Below are 16,057 nucleotides of genomic sequence, written 5' to 3'. Positions count from 1 at the left end.
GGCCAATGAAGTGCGTCCATTCTCTCCTGACCGAACCACGCGGCCAATCGTCGCGATTTCTCTCCGTTCTTCGAGTCTTCGCAGTTGGCAGACACTGGTAGACACGCGTGGATCGGCGTTCGACTGTTCTGCGGAGTAAAAGCCGTTCCGGCAGAGGTAATAAGTTTCTAAACGGATTCACGTCTTTGCGATTCGGTAAAAGACAGTAAGCGAGTCTCTCGAGAATATTTCCTAGTGTCCTCGTGTGTGAGTTAGTGATTGAGTGATATACGCTCATTCGGAGAGGAGACAGCGAGGAAAGAAAAGTCCCCAAGCAACACGGTGAGCACTCGCAAAGCTAACGTCATGACGTCGCAGGAGGCGGTAAAAAAAATGGTTAAATCTTGTATTGTCTCACGCAAGGGCGGCGTACCTTTTCCTGAAATCGAGGGTAAGTTTCATTTTCATTCCACGCATGTTAAGCTTCCCAAATTGTGGCTTTCCTGCGTCAAGTTTCATTCGAAAGGTGATATGCACCGGATATTTTGTACTCGAGTCTCAGAAGGACGTATCGCTTATATGTTTTTGTTTTACTGTTTGGTTGATTATTTGAATGCACTGAGCTCGTACGAATGTTTATCAATTGGATCATCGAGTCGATTTAGACGTTTCTTCGCTAAACGGGATTTAGCTTGACTTTCAGGATGCGCAATCTTTCATCAATTTATTTACAAGTGTTCGTTCGTTTAACTTCCATAGTGTCTTCAAAAAAATGTATATACTTATTTATTTAATTTAAATGAATCTCACGCCTTAATAACTTATTAAGCTGCCCAGTAAAACCTGGCCCCTTTTTGGCCACCAGATATTATGACTAAAGTGGTCAGTTCCCAATACTACTCTTGATTAATCTCAGTAATTTTTACCCTTTAAGCCGACTACCTACTTGTTTATGTGCCTAGCAAAATAGGGGGGCCAATTCTGTGTTTTATACCTGTAATACACGCTGCAGTAAGTGAAATTTTGCATGCAATGCCGAATACAAATATCTGAAACAATGTTTTGTTGCGCACCATAATAAAACCAAAAAATGTATTCCTGTAATTGATTTACCACTGATTGTAGGAATAAATATTGTGGAGTTATTTTCGCGTGAATGGAACAAGTTTTTGGATAGTTTTGATTGACATTGTATGTAGAATTGCGCTGACTGTGGCATTTTCGCATCGGTGCTGCGTAGGCTTTGATAATAGTAAAAAAAAAATGACATTTTACTCAGTTGTTAAAAAGGCTGAGTATAGCATCCTCTTAATGTATTTTCGTACTTTGTTTGTGAAAGAATGTATTTCAGTCAATGTCGCAACAATACTCGCTTTAGAATCATGTATAACTGTCGAAAACTTTGGGTCGTCATTAAGTGATCGTGAGCGGAACTTTTCTCAAATAAATTAAAATAAGCATCGCTAAATTATTAACGGTCATTATTGCGACCGCTGATTTATCATGAGCTTCGTTAATTAATAGCGTCCGAGAATTACTTTATCACTCTTATCACTCTGCAAAGACAATCATATTTATAGTTTCCTCAACAAAAATCTGACACTCGCGTCAATTATTACCGTACAATTAATATTAATACATTGTTTAAAGCATGTGAAATTGCGAGAATCTGTCGCTGTTTACAAGAAATTAGCATAACTGCGGTGCTGGTAATTTTAATCGGTTAGGAATTTCTATATTCTTCATTTACAGTCAAAAATTGATTCCTCCGATTGATTTTGGTAATAACAATCACGGTTACATTGTAAAGATAAGACCATGTAACTCTTAACCGCGGGGGGAGTGACGGAGCTAGTCGTGACGACGGTATTAATACGCTAAGTTTTTGTTGTCATTCGTGTTTACGCTCGATTGTGATATGGACATATGCTGCGAGTTAGCGATTGAGTGAAAGAAAAACTTTCGAGGACTTCGTGTTTATGTCGACATTCGAAAATCTCACGACGCATTGATTTGTAGATGATTACAGGGCCTTAGTAGGCGAAAGTATACCGTATGCCCAACTGGGTTACACAAGTCTTCAGAGTTTTGTAAAAAGCATCGATTTCGTTGACGTGAGAACTAATCATTTCGGTGACTCGGTGCTTTTCGTGTCTGATCCAAAAGTCGCCCATATCGACAGTCTTGTAAGAAAGCAGAAAAATCCATCCAACCAGAGGAAGGTAGTTACGATATTCTCTTCTTCTACCGATGGTTACCCTATGACTCTGTGACTCGGTGTCCGTCGATTTTATAAGGTTGACAAATTCTCTTTCGTCGTATTTTAGAGAAACCGAAGGCCGAAAAAACTTGCCGCAACTACTCCCCGGTCGGAAAGATTTACCAGAAACACGAAGATCGCGTATACTAAGTCAAAATGGTACACCTCCTCAAGCAGGACGAAAAAGAACTACTGGGTAGAAAAAAATAACGAACGTAGAGACATGGATCGGTTTAACAACTTCAACACTGGACGGACGGGGATCCAAAATTGTAGTAGTAGCCCAAATTTTCACAGCTACAACGGTATGCTCTATACAATTAAACGTACACACGTTTTTGTGTTATTATGTTGTTCCTTCATTAATATGTATGGTTATATAAATATTGGTCAACTCTCATCACACGGCAGCGGTACTGCTGATCACAGATTCTGGACCTTTTACTTGAATAAACGTTGGAGAATATACAATCGGCGTTAAGGGAGTGCCCTGGTCGACTTCCACGTTTATGTATACCATATATCTCCAAATATCACGGGATTAAAATTATTAACGTTACCGTAACGAAACATTGGGCAAAAAATGACTATTTTATTATTTTTATAAAGACTTTGAAGGAGTGAAGATTTTAAAATATTTCATACCGAATTTCAAACAATTCCAAAGTCACGAAGTAAAGGTTTTTCCTCAGTGAAATATTTAGGTCCACGTATCTTAAACGCAAGAACGGGCTTAACAGCCTCATTATTTACGCAGTTCTAGTCAAAAACACTTGAATACATTCTCATTTGACGCAGAAATCAAGAAATGGCACAAATCATGCGAATTTACTATTGCGATTTCGTAGAATCCCTGCGATTTCTTTAGTTCTGCTAGTCCGTCGAGTAACTATCAAACCAGCTAATTGAGAGCTGTCTTGTCGTGTATTATTGAAGGATCATTCCGCGCATGTAAACGAACCAAAGGCCAAGCAATTTTTATCCGCGTTTGAATATAGCATGAAAAATAAATACTTAGATCGTTCATGGAGCACAAAAGCCCCGGCATCTTTGAGCAGCATCGACGACAACATGTACAACTACAATTCAGAATGTGAAAAAAGATATGCCGAGGGCTATCGAAGCTGGAGATTCAATATTCGCGTCGCCGACAACAAAGATGCAGAGGTGGGTAAATACCCCGTCAGGGAAATCCGGAATCGACCGAGTCAATCGAAGGTTCAATCGTCTAACACGTTTTACGCTAATCAACACGGCGGTAAGTACAGTAGCGAGCAAAAATAGTCGACTGATAAATTCCTCTCGTCCCTGATACTCAGAATTTGAATTGACAATGCGAATTGTTCATCTCGCACATTTTCACTCTGAAAAAATGCTTTCCGTATAGAGTGCGGAGGATAAGGGAATAGAGGAAATATCTTTCGGCGTTTTTCACTTCGAACACGGGATTATTCGATCAGATTTGCAACACACGAAGTCGCGCCTATTTGAAACACCTTTGTTTGTTCAGGTTTAGCTGGGCCTACTAACAATGCTAACAATTGGTGGCGGGGCTGGGATTCATGTCAGTATCAGTCGTCGTACCTGCTAGATAATCAGAGTGGGTACTGGTGGTCGACGGGGCAGCAATTCGGGTACACCAACGTCCCAGGGTCGCGCTTCTATCCGTGGTATAATTATCCCGGGTATCCTTGGTGGAGAAATATGTATCCTCAGAATTCTTTCATGTACTAGGATAATCTTTCTTTCCGACCTTTTTGATGTTTTTTATTTTCCTTGTAACTAGTTTTATTACTAAGTTAGATATCTTTACTACAAAATCGGTTGATTATCTTTCACCATTTTAAGTACCTCAGGAATATTCTATGATAGGACTGACTTTGTTATATTTTGTATTTTTATTTGTTTTTGATAATTCAATACTTGGATGGCGCTGTGTCATGAAGCAATTTGATATACGATGCTTGATGCGCTATATTGCGATGAATAAGTAAATTTTGGTAAAAATCTTGGGAAATGGACTTTTAGAAATTCGAAAACTTTGATCAGAAATGTAATATGTGAATTTTCATCATCTTGTTAATTCAAGTTAGTTTAATGAGCTGTTACGATGCTGGGCACACTTCAGTGACAAATCATACAGTCTTTGAGAAATCGTGGGGCTGCTTCGCATTTTGGGAAATCATTGCAAGTGCTTCGTTACAGCAAAGTAACACAACGAATTTCAACGAATTATGTCTTGTCTGGTGTTAATTGATTTATTCGAATTTATAATAACAATGTCCGTTCTATCGTCGTTGAACCATTCCTTGTGTTTCTTTCCGTATCGCCGCTTTAAATATGTTCTGCGAATTTGAAGTTTTCACGGTGAATTTTGCAGTGCTGCGTAAAACAAAATTGAAACTGTAATTTTTGAAATTTGGAGAAGACTGTACCATCGCGACACAGAGTGTCTAGCCTTGTTGAATGCTCGATAGCTCATATCAAATTAATTTGAATTACTGTAAGAAATATACAGGGTAGTCATGAATGAGGAAGATTATCAACAACTATACGTGATCACCATGATTACGAAACTCAGATTTTATTTTTAGTTTTCGAATTTCTAAGCATCGTTTTCTGTTTGCACTGAAGCAGATCGGTTCACTTCACCGTGCAAGCTATTTTATATACATTTGCATTGGTGAGAATATTTGCAGGTGAAGTCGATTTTAATTATAGGCTTATTTGCGGAAAGCTCTTGTTATCCCAGAAACTGGCACCTTACGGGATTTCTATTCTTTTGTAAAATCTACACCTAGAAATTTTATGTATTTCGTTCCGCTAGCAATGTTTTATATAATGTTACGTACTTTATTTTCTATATAAAGCACGTGTCGGTATATCATATAATAGAGATGTTATTAATTGTTGGTGTAACTGTGATTAACAATAAATAACAAGTAAGAATGATGACTGTGAATGGGTGTTTGATTGACTTGATTCGCCGGTTGAATAACGTACCTAATTCTTAATTGCAATTCTCTTTGGATTCGGCTTCGTTACTTTGGACAGAGGTGAGTTTTCCAAAACATTCTCCATTAGTTTTCGAGTTTTGCTCTTGTTGATATGATTATTATCATTGCTTACATTGTATTTCAGCTGTCTCAAAAACTCTAAGCTTTTCGGAGCTTTTGCTAATAAATATTAATCCTATCACATCTGTTTCCGGACTGCACTCAAAGATCGTTTAATTTTTTTTTGTTACATAATGAAACAATTTTTTCACCATCCTTTAACGTTGTGTCCTCCACATTTTCATAGGAAGTTCTGTTAGAGCCGTTGGTTAACGGGCACCAGTTAATCGGTGATGATTTTTTTCTACAACTGGCGATAAAAAATTTTGGGGCACAACCTTGGAAGCCAGAAGGTAATTATCGTCCGAGACCGAGATAACGAAGTGATACAACAGTGAAAATTATGCCGTTTAGAATTACCATTTTATTTTACATCGATCTGTTTACAGCCAGAGCCGGAATTGAGTGCGGATTATGCATTTCTGGTCAAACGATCGATGATTGTCGTCGAAGACTGGAGAAAACCCAGTTCTTATCTGGCAAAATAACGATTTTGCTCGGTGCCGTTGACGTATTTCGAGTATGCCATTGTCTATTTATTCATTTTTCGTAGCAACACACGTGTACTTTTTTTCTGTTCATCCCAGAGTCCGTTCATAAATTACATGCGAGAAATCTTCTCCTCTTATTGTGTTAGATGAGAAATAATTAATTACATTCCAGACTGGATCGCCTGCAAAAACAGTTTACAGAAGAGCTTACCATATTGAATAAATATCTGTGCGATGGGAAACCGACAATCGGTAGATAGGGTAGTAATTCGTAGTAATCCTTCCCGGAAATGTTTAAATCAAATTTTATTACGAGGTAGGAATTTCGTAGGTAGTAGGGTCGTTATATCGTAGTAAACCATCCCAGAAACGTTGAATAGGCTCGGTTTTTTTTTACTTTTTCCTTCAATCCGCTCGCATATTTATGCGTGCCCCTTTTCCTTTCCGACTTTAAAATCCTAATACAAACTTTCTTATTCATATCATTTTGAAGGAAAATTTTTCACCAACAGCTTTCCCGGAAAAATTAAGGTTCATCGGTTATTGCATGTTTAAGGAAATCTTTGCAACAAGAGAAAAATGCAAACGCGATATGTTTGGTAGCCGGGTTTTTGGAAGTTTCTAAGACTGAGTTGAAAGTCTACGATCTAAATTTTCCGTCGAATGCACAACTCGTAGTTTCGAATATCCAACGGACTTCTTTATCAAAATCTGTAAAATTAATAGCGTGAACTAGAAGAAATAGGTATTTCAGAATCATGTCAATGAACTTTACACCATCGTGCAACATGGGAATAGCGTAAAACATTCGATCCATTTTTCAAAGCATCGCATAATTTATGAACGACTTTCAAAAGAATTGATGAAAGTTGAAAACTTGACATTTCGCATAAAGTTTACCCGCATTACTGCAACCTGCAGCTATTTACATACATGACTAAATTATATAAATTACGCAGGGTCACAGCTTGGAGAAAATGGTGAGGGACATGAAGAACTTGCTAGATGTTTGCAGGGACAGATTTAATTTGAATGAGGTTACGCTCTGCACTATTCCGCCATTGGCTAATTACTCCGTAAGATGTAACCTTAGCAAGTTATCCGTGCTTTACTCATTCAACAACTGGATCAAATTGCACAGCCAATACAGTCCCGACGACTCGTACATTCATCACTATAACGTGATCGATGTCTTCTCCAAATTTACCGACGGAAATTACCGCACCCTTTACGACTACTTTCAAATGTTAGTGTCGCCAGTTTTTTTTTTTTTTTTCGTTCCCCCGTTTGCATACTTTTTATACTTTTCACGCAAATGCCAACATGAATGAATATTGTACAAGCTGAGTTTGTGGATTGTCGTTTGATGTTTTTTCTGTAACGATTACTTTGGGTTATCTTTTTATTTTATTTTTATTTTTTTTTTTAACAAAGAGACGCGAGAATGGTATCCGGATGTCGGTATCCTCACGTTTTATGGAATACAAAAGGACGCCGCCTGGCGATCTCAATGCTTGAGAAGCAGTGAGTTCAATGTGTTTTTTTAGTAAATGTGGCTTTCCGGGCTGCAGAATAGTTTCTACATCTGGCGTCTTGCACCTTAGCGTAGTTTCGACATTTTAATATCCATTTGTATGCTCATAGAAGTATTTATACACTCATCAAGCGTTGGTGAGTCACAGGGAGAGAAAGTTTTTGACCGCTTTATGTCATGGTCATTGTTATTTTAAAGTGGTTTAATTAACGTGAGTGGTTGTAAAGGATTATTTATTCCAATTAAAAGATCAAATTTGTTGCCCCAGCATCTTATTACTTTTCACCTGAAGAGCTGCTGTGTCTAGATGCATGGAAGGAGAAATTAAAAATCTGATTCACACCTTTTTTGTCTTTGTACATTCGTACGGTACTAAAGTCAAAAGTGATGAAAATTGATTTTTACGTTCGTACAAGTTCGCGCCTGGATATCTATCGAGTTTATGAAATTGATTAACTTTGTGGAAAGCTACTAATTAGTTTCATACTTTTCTCATCCAAGAATTTTAATAATTTGTACCAAATAATGCAAGTTAATTGGAAACATTCCCTCCCCACTACGTAGGCGTTATGTATGTATCTCCATGTGGGAGGTAGTACGGTTTTGTGGTAATTATTCCAGACTTTCTGCAGGGCAACGTTTCCGCTAAACGAAATGTTCGTAATGAATTCAGAATAAACCGAATCCAAATTTCACTGCTCACATTAGATCATGGGTGTAACACCGGAAAAATATTGAATTCCGTAAAAAGAAAAATAGCGGAGAAGCGGTCTCGTGAATCTTTTCACCCCGACCAAGTAATTTCAGAATAACGTTACGATCATGAAAAGGAAACTTTGTTCGCCTGTAACTTCCGACATTTCATTTCACAAAAGAAGACGTATTCATGAATTTTTTACTCATTGTCAGTTAGTTTTTACTCTGCAAAATCGAAGAAACAAATATGACCGTGATTAATGGAAAGTCAAATTTAATAATGAGAATAATTTTTATTGTAATTAAAAAATAGGCGTTCATGTGTAGTATTTATTTTCGCTATTTATCTAAATATTGATATCTGATTGTCTATCATGTACATACAATAAGTATTTCTATAGTATACGCGGCATTAATATACCCGCGATTGTTTGGTGCTGTGAATCAAATGCGTTGTGTAAAATACTACTAGATACCCAACGTCTGGTTGTATACAGCGGTGGTGAAATTAAGAAATTATAGCATGTAGTTATACTATGTCTAATATGAATCTGTAAATTTATTCCTGTAAATAGCATGTAAGTATCGCTATTTTTAAAGCAATCGGTGTAAATCAACAACAGTTTCTTTTTATTTTACTTAATTTCTCATATTTTCTCATTCGGCTAATGCATAACGAATTACAAACATTCGTAATAGATTCTCAAATAAAACGAACTTTCTCGTTTGTACGTCATAATAAATACAACTGAATTTACACTCTACACACAAAACACATGCATATCGAAAATCATTCTTATTCAAACTCTTTTTTTTTTGTACCGACAACAGAAATTACGAAAGACTTCAGACAAAATAACCAAGGCTGAAATATTTCTTTCATCATCCGCCAATCGTAATATTCGTTCCTTTTCCACGTACCGATGAATCGTAGATCAGATATTTTCATCAGCGTCAGCGTCGGAGCTTGATTGATATTTTAAAATATTTACGGCCTAGCTGCACTCTTCGTACGTTTTCTGATGGCATGTCACGAAGGGTGGAACCTCGCACTTGCATTCTATGCATTTTTCCGTTTCCCTAGGCGTGACTCGGTCACCAACCCTCAGGTTCAACTCTCCAAATTTGCAGGTCTCGTCTGTGAGAAGGAGAAAAAAAAAAATTTCAAGCTTGTTATTGATTCAAACTCGCAAGCGTGCGTTTGGGTTTAAAAAACAATATACCTGGATTCAGCGCGATTTTCACGAGTACGTCCGATGTCACGGTGTCGTTTGCATTCGCTATACCGGTGATGATTAAAAAATCGTTAGTCCGCTGTTGATCAATACCGTTCACATAATATCTATAAAAAATTGAAATATAATCTTACGGCAGTGGAAACCGATGGGACAGCAGTGGGTGTTGCCGTAGTAGAGAGGAACACATCCTTGTCGAATTTCCCTCGTATGCTCCAAGACCGTTCCACAACGAACATCCCGGCACCACGGTTCTCCGGACTCGCCGGCTGTTAGCGAAAACGTCAAACGGTTAGTCGATAATTATAATTGCGAAAAAATTTTCAACGATTTGTGAACGGTCGAACGAACCTGTGTATCCGGGCTGACAGATGCAGACCTTACACGGCAGGTCGTCTAGATAAAATTCTTGACCTTCGACGTAAGTTTTGTTATCGGCAGTTAAACAAATTGCCAACTTCTTCGGTACTTGGGCGGTCGTATTTCCGACCTCAATCTCTTTACCTTCTGCCACGGATATCTTTACTGTACTGTTATCAACCTGGTCTTCGGCGTCCGCAACTGAACACAGTTATTATACAGAATTTGAGATTTTCGATTTGCGTTTGAATAAAATAAATCCCAATGTACATCGACCGCTAATTAATCATCCTCTTTTTCGTTGCTCAAAATGAAACGTTAACGCCAACTACTCTGATCAAATTACAGATGAAAGTAAAGCAGTTTTCACTCTGACTTGAACTAATTACACCTAATCAGAGTGAAAAATTTCACCATTTGTTTCCCCTTTGTGATCAAAATAATTACCATAAATCTTGCAATTGGATTAGAAATGACTACGATAATACGGAATGTTACCAACAGCAGACAGTTTCGCTGGCGCAGCATTCGTCGTGACTCTTTTTCGGTACGCAGGGCTTCAAATTTCCGTCTTCGTCGTAACTGGACATCATCTCTAGCGGACAATCGACAATTGCGCAATCAACGACGGCCATTCTGGAATCGAAGGATCCTTGATTAGTCGATCAATCCTCGCCAAGTCAGGCTGGCTAATGAAAAGAATCGGTCGTTCAACAAGTGTTACCAACTTTGTGAGATTGTATTCAGGGGATGGTTCCTCCAGATGACAAGAGCAGCCAATATCGCAGGGGTTTCCGGTATCGATGCTGGCACCAGGCGCCACGGCTTTCCCGCGGAAGAAGCACATCTCCGTATCGCTTTTCTCGAAATTATCTGTGGAATGAAAATTCAACGAATGAATAAAGTCCAAATCTGACAAAAATCTCGGCACAAATATGAACCGATTCTGGACCGCTTACCGCACGTATAACGAACGGGGCATTTGTCCTCGGGTTTCTTGAACACTGGTTTGCAGTCCAGTTCCTCGTAATAGCTTCTCGGTATTCCGGGACAAGGAGCTTCCACCGAAGTTGCGTTTAAAGAAATTGTTTCGTTATCGCCTTAAACGAGAAAAAGATGTGTAAATATATGTGTAAATACAAGCGGTTGTTTGCTTACGAGAAATCTTTTGAAGTTTTCTACTTTATTTCGGTTAGACAATCAAATAATATGATAATCCGAGGTTGAGGACGCCGCGCGACGCCGGTCGAACGGACTCTAAAATGCTAATTTTTGCGGATTATGAATCGTGGCGTAAGAGCAGTTGTCATTGACATTGTTAGCGTAAAACCTAGAAAGCTGATTGACGCGGTGCTCATGCGGGTCGCCTGCGGATTTCAATAAACCTTTCTGCTTGTTTGCTTCTTTTCACGACACACGCTGCGCAATCTTTTTTATTCGATGCTTGTCACCGTGATACAATCTCAAATACAATGTATAATGTACGAAACGAGCAAGAAAGTCGACGACTGCCGTGCTCTGATCGGTATAAAAAATTTTTTTTTTTTTACCAGTGATCAACGCTTCTAACATTTGTTGCTTGGTGTGATCAGTGGCGTCTAGCTATTTTGGAACTATAAAAATAGTTTACAAATTTTCCATTTCTACCAGGATGTAGGTCGGTTGCCAGCGGAATTGATAATATTGGAAAATTACGTGAAGAAATTGGCATGCATTCTTTTATTTATCATGTCGTATGGTGTGGACTACACGGAGAGAATAAAAGAGCAGATTTTACTCAAAACTGCAGGAAAAGATGGACGTCACATGTTTTTTTTTTTTTTTTATAAAATATACATACTTCGTAAAATACAGAGTTTACTTCAGAAACACCGAAAATCACTGCGTGCAGAGTAAAATCCGCTACATTTATAGTAAAATATATAATGGACATGGGTATTTTTTTTTTTCTTCTTCAATAGAAACCTTGATTTGTCTCTTTTCCTGCAGTTTTGAATAAAATCTGCTTTATTTTTTCCCTTCGCATACCACGCCAAATTACAGATATCAATTTCTTAAATATCAGCAATTGCACGTTGTGAAAGTAACGGTTGAAAGTATTTCGAAATCCGGCTTGGTAAGCAGAGAAGCGAACAAAAAAATTGAATGCCAAATTGCGATTATAACAAGTATTGACTGTTTTTTTTTTTTTTGCTTTCTTTTTTTGTTCTTGAAAAAATATTTGTACAAAGAAGTGAATTCATGTAAAAAAGATTCGTCAAGTGTCGGTCATTATATATTATTTACAATCGTAAACGACGTTTCGGCTGGGCGATGCCGACCATCTTCAGGCTGTAAACAAAATTAACGAAATGCACAACGAAACATTTGCTTTTGAAAAAATAAGTAATTATAATATTTAATACTCGGCGAATCTTTTCTCCGTTATTCACCTACCTGGTCACTAATATCAATAACAAAAAAATGAATTCGTCAAGCCAATCGGGATCGAATGATCGTTGAAAATATGACTATTCTTTTCTTCTGGAAAACTTGGGGAAAATGTCTGCACCATATTCGCCACACACCGTTGGCATTGTAACATCACAAAACCCTACGTACCGTATCTCAACTACAATCGTATCTGATCGCGAGCCAATCGTCACGGTTTTATCATCTGAGTATCTTCTGTTTGAAAAAGAGTGTCTGACTTTACCCCTGCATGTAAGCTGTCAAGCTTTTAGTTTTATTCCATGAAAGACCGGCACTGTTGGATGAATACGACATCGGTATGTGTAAAGAGGTTTCGTGGGAGGTTCGAACCTTACCTGCTTCGGTCGGAAGTGCAACAATCCCACCGCTCCACACCAGCACCAATACTGCCAAGTTCGGCGAGAACAATTTACGTGGTATCCCCATGTCGCGGCTCTTGTAATGCCCTGGAGTTGGAAGTCGTCGTCGGGTCAGAACTGCAGTAATCTGCAAAGGAAGCGGCGTATGCAGATACTGAGAGCTCGCCAGCTCCGTGGGAGTATTTAATCTCTGTCCCCCCGTTTGTCCGTCCTCGTTTGTTCCGTCGTGACGAGATGAGGACCAACCTTGCCGAATCCCCGTATCCCCGCGAATCGGAGTTCGGTCTATTTCGGCTGGTCGACGTTAATGAAATATAAAACGAACGCAGCCTTGGATCGGCTGCATTGTTCGGTCTCTAACCCTGATGAGTGATGTTTATAAAGCCGAACGTATCGTCTGGACATGTCGCGTACTTCCTCACGTGCGATACTTGCGCAATTCTCGGCCCATTATATCACATATTTTTCCCGTATCATAGACGGTGTTACGTTACGTACGTCTTCATATTTCATTGGAAAACGTAGACCCGTCGTCTTACCGATACATTTGTTTACCATCGAATCGCATCGGATTAGAATATTTTTTAACCAGAATTGTGGAAAATTTTTTACGACCGAAAGGTTCGATTAGTCGCCCAGCTCTTGTTGGTTGGTTTGACAGATATTTATCAGTCGGCTTACTCAAATTTCCCGTAACATATCATCAATGTTGGTTTAACGTGTATCGAGAAGGCGAAAGATCTACTGCAGGATATCTTTTCAAAACGACGTATCAACTGACGGAAAAAAACATTAGCCTACACGAGGAAATTGTCTGGATATCGGGGTTTTGTTAAGTGTTCGGAAATCGATTAGTAGCGACTGTAATATTTACGTTAATCAGGAAAGTGGCTACACTGTTACTTCACCTGACAGCATTCTTGCGCGATATAATTTTTATGGGAACCCGTAGGTACCGTTGATAGAAAAGGAAGAATAAAACGTACGAATAGCAAAACTCTTAACTGGGTAAATTAATTTTATTTCACAAGTTCATCGTCGAGTTAATGTTAACGAGTTGATTTTTCGTTTGTCGTATGCATTTACTTTTGTATCGCCGGTGCGCTTTGTACGCAGTGTAGATATTTACTCTGCACACCATTGCGTAATATTGCACAGCCTGTTTCTGACGTTTATTGATCGTCTACTGCACGTGCAACGTGATGCTTTTAAATAATTCATGCAACGGAATTCACAATGTTCTTCCGCCGAGCATTATTACCCTATTACGATACATTGCGGACTGCTGTATTGCTAGTTTAGCTTAATTTTATTCTTGTATTACAGGTTTGCGTGCATGCCGACGAGCTTCGTACAATTATATCTCATACTTGCTGTTTTAGTTACGGGTCATTCATTCCTGCGTGGCCCCCGGACACCTTTGAGCAAGTTATTTTGCTCAAAGGCGATTGAAGAAAAAAAAATATAGAATCAGTTTAAACCGGTTCTGCCATTTCAATATTTAACCAGTGTCGGAACGCTAGAATTTATTGTAGGTAAAGGTTTACTTTTCGTTTCTTCCAGCAATTTGTTTTTCTGGTCTTAGTATAAATTAATATAAATTATACTACGACTTATTACTCATGCTTTTCATAATTCTGTATATATTTATATTTTTATACTATTTATAACTCTTTGATACTTATCATTACCAATTGTGAAATATCAACATGCAAAGTTTGCATTCCTTTGGAAATGAACCGTTTGATATTTAATGGCGGTAAAATGTAAAAAAATAACTCATTACGCATTTTGGCTATAATTGTGTCTTGGGTCTAATTCATCAACTCGTTCATCTCTTATTCAAACTCGGTCTACAAGTTCCAATCATTACAGCGTTATAATAATATTTACGCAACACTGCTGAGCCTCGATTACGAATATGCGAATCAAATATATATTTTAACTGGTCTCATATAATTTTTTAACCACTTTTTACGTAAGTGTACGTACCGGATTGACGGCTTTAGTCACTCCACTTCAGCAATTCTCGTAAACTGCGACTTGGACTTTATCGCTCGTGCCATTATTGATGTAGAATTTGAAAATTGTAATTCCATTTCATGACAATTTTTAATACCTCAATACCGCCGATATAATTATATTCAACTCGTAGACGTTGTACATGAGGTAGCTTCATTGACTTTGATATCATCGCAAATAATATCGATAGTTACAAAACTAGTGTTGTTCGAAAAATATTTTTGTTATAGTTCGATTTACCATTCAGAACTAGTTCACCGGTACGAGTCAGTATTATTATAGCCCTATCAATTAACTTGGGTGGGATTTTCTCGATTCGTAATGTTATTTTTCTTGCAACCGAACCGAAGTCAGCTGATCAGTATGCAAGAAATGTCTTACAGCTATATTTCAAAATCAAACAAGTCCTCCTCACACTCTGTGTGCATTAATAACTCTGCAATTATAGCCGTCTCTTCCTCGATTCGAGGAATTCGTTGTACAATCCTTGGTAGCCCTGAGTTTTGGTTTCGACATCAGGGTCTGCCTGGAATTCGTACGGCATCTCCTCGGCCCACCGTCCGCTATTTAATATGCTTTTCAATATGCCGGGTGTTAATGTTGAAAAGAAACTCATCAAGTTTTCGCTAATCGTTGAGGGTATCGCGTTGCTGTCGAGTAACAAGTTTCCATTCTGCGGATTCTCGTGCTGCTGCAACGCCTTCGGAGGTCTGGAGGCGACGGGGGTTGCCAGTGCGCCGATTGCGCAAATCAAGCTGATCTACGATATGAAATGCACATATAGTACGTCTAATACGAAGTCTAATACTATCAATCATGAATATGTACCCGAGGTGCGTGGGTGGGATTTATTTTATTACACACGGGTTTTATCTGGTGACACACATGTCCGTAATAGTAGTTTTATCCAGTTGGACTTGATTATAATTTTTCTTTCGTCATGTCAAGTCTGTTTCTCATGGTTGACCATATTTGAAAGTGGACAGAAGCTTTAGTTTAAATATAGCTTATATTTTTCATTCTGTGCAATGGATTCATTTCACACATGGATATGGACACGCTTGAATGTACCAGCTCAGTTGTTCAAGTCTTTTTCTAAACCGATCAGGTATCAATTTAAAAACCGAAAAATCGCACAACTTTTATTGGTAAAAACTCTCGGTGAAATCGGTTGTTTCAATTGCAAATGAGATTCAGCTGCTGCTCTACATTGCGAATTAAACGTTTTACCAAGTGAAAAAGAAATTACGAGCTGGACGAAATTACTTATCTTTAACACTCGTTTCTGTGCTCATTGTATATTCGTACGATTCTTCCTGGAGCGTCGCATTTACTCTGCATATACCTGACTGCGAGAGTTGACATTTCACAAATAACAATTTTTATCTGATATCGATTGCACTTGAAAGCGCCGATCAATTTCTGGAATAAAGTTGCCCTCTACAAACTCATAGTAAGAAGCTACAGCTCACCGAGGATACCAATTTCAAGTTGTAACACCGTCTTAAAAAGCTTACGATCTAAATATAACGC

At 38.3% G+C, this 16,057-nt stretch overlaps 2 protein-coding genes across 2 annotated transcripts; one reads left to right on the top strand and one right to left on the bottom strand.

The window, feature by feature from the left end:
• Window positions 1-95: 95 nt before the first annotated feature.
• LOC124224850 (maternal effect protein oskar-like) lies at window positions 96-8,918 on the top strand. Its single transcript, XM_046637055.2, has 8 exons — window positions 96-430; window positions 1,999-2,201; window positions 2,307-2,544; window positions 3,258-3,406; window positions 5,543-5,648; window positions 5,745-5,875; window positions 6,806-7,092; window positions 7,281-8,918. The coding sequence occupies exons 1-8, from the start codon at window positions 346-348 to the stop codon at window positions 7,372-7,374; spliced, it is 1,293 nt and encodes a 430-aa protein (XP_046493011.1). The 5' UTR covers window positions 96-345; the 3' UTR covers window positions 7,375-8,918.
• LOC124224861 (uncharacterized) lies at window positions 8,393-12,810 on the bottom strand. Its single transcript, XM_046637066.2, has 8 exons — window positions 12,479-12,810; window positions 10,631-10,771; window positions 10,400-10,544; window positions 10,174-10,307; window positions 9,663-9,872; window positions 9,446-9,580; window positions 9,300-9,356; window positions 8,393-9,214 (listed from the first exon to the last, which is right to left on the bottom strand). The coding sequence occupies exons 1-8, from the start codon at window positions 12,567-12,569 to the stop codon at window positions 9,072-9,074; spliced, it is 1,056 nt and encodes a 351-aa protein (XP_046493022.1). The 5' UTR covers window positions 12,570-12,810; the 3' UTR covers window positions 8,393-9,071.
• Window positions 12,811-16,057: the final 3,247 nt, after the last annotated feature.

This window comes from Neodiprion pinetum, chromosome 1 (genome assembly GCF_021155775.2).
Source record: "Neodiprion pinetum isolate iyNeoPine1 chromosome 1, iyNeoPine1.2, whole genome shotgun sequence".
NCBI lineage: Eukaryota > Metazoa > Arthropoda > Insecta > Hymenoptera > Diprionidae > Neodiprion > Neodiprion pinetum.
The sequence above is the reverse complement of the archived record's forward strand: the minus strand, read 5'-3'. Positions and strand labels throughout refer to the sequence as shown.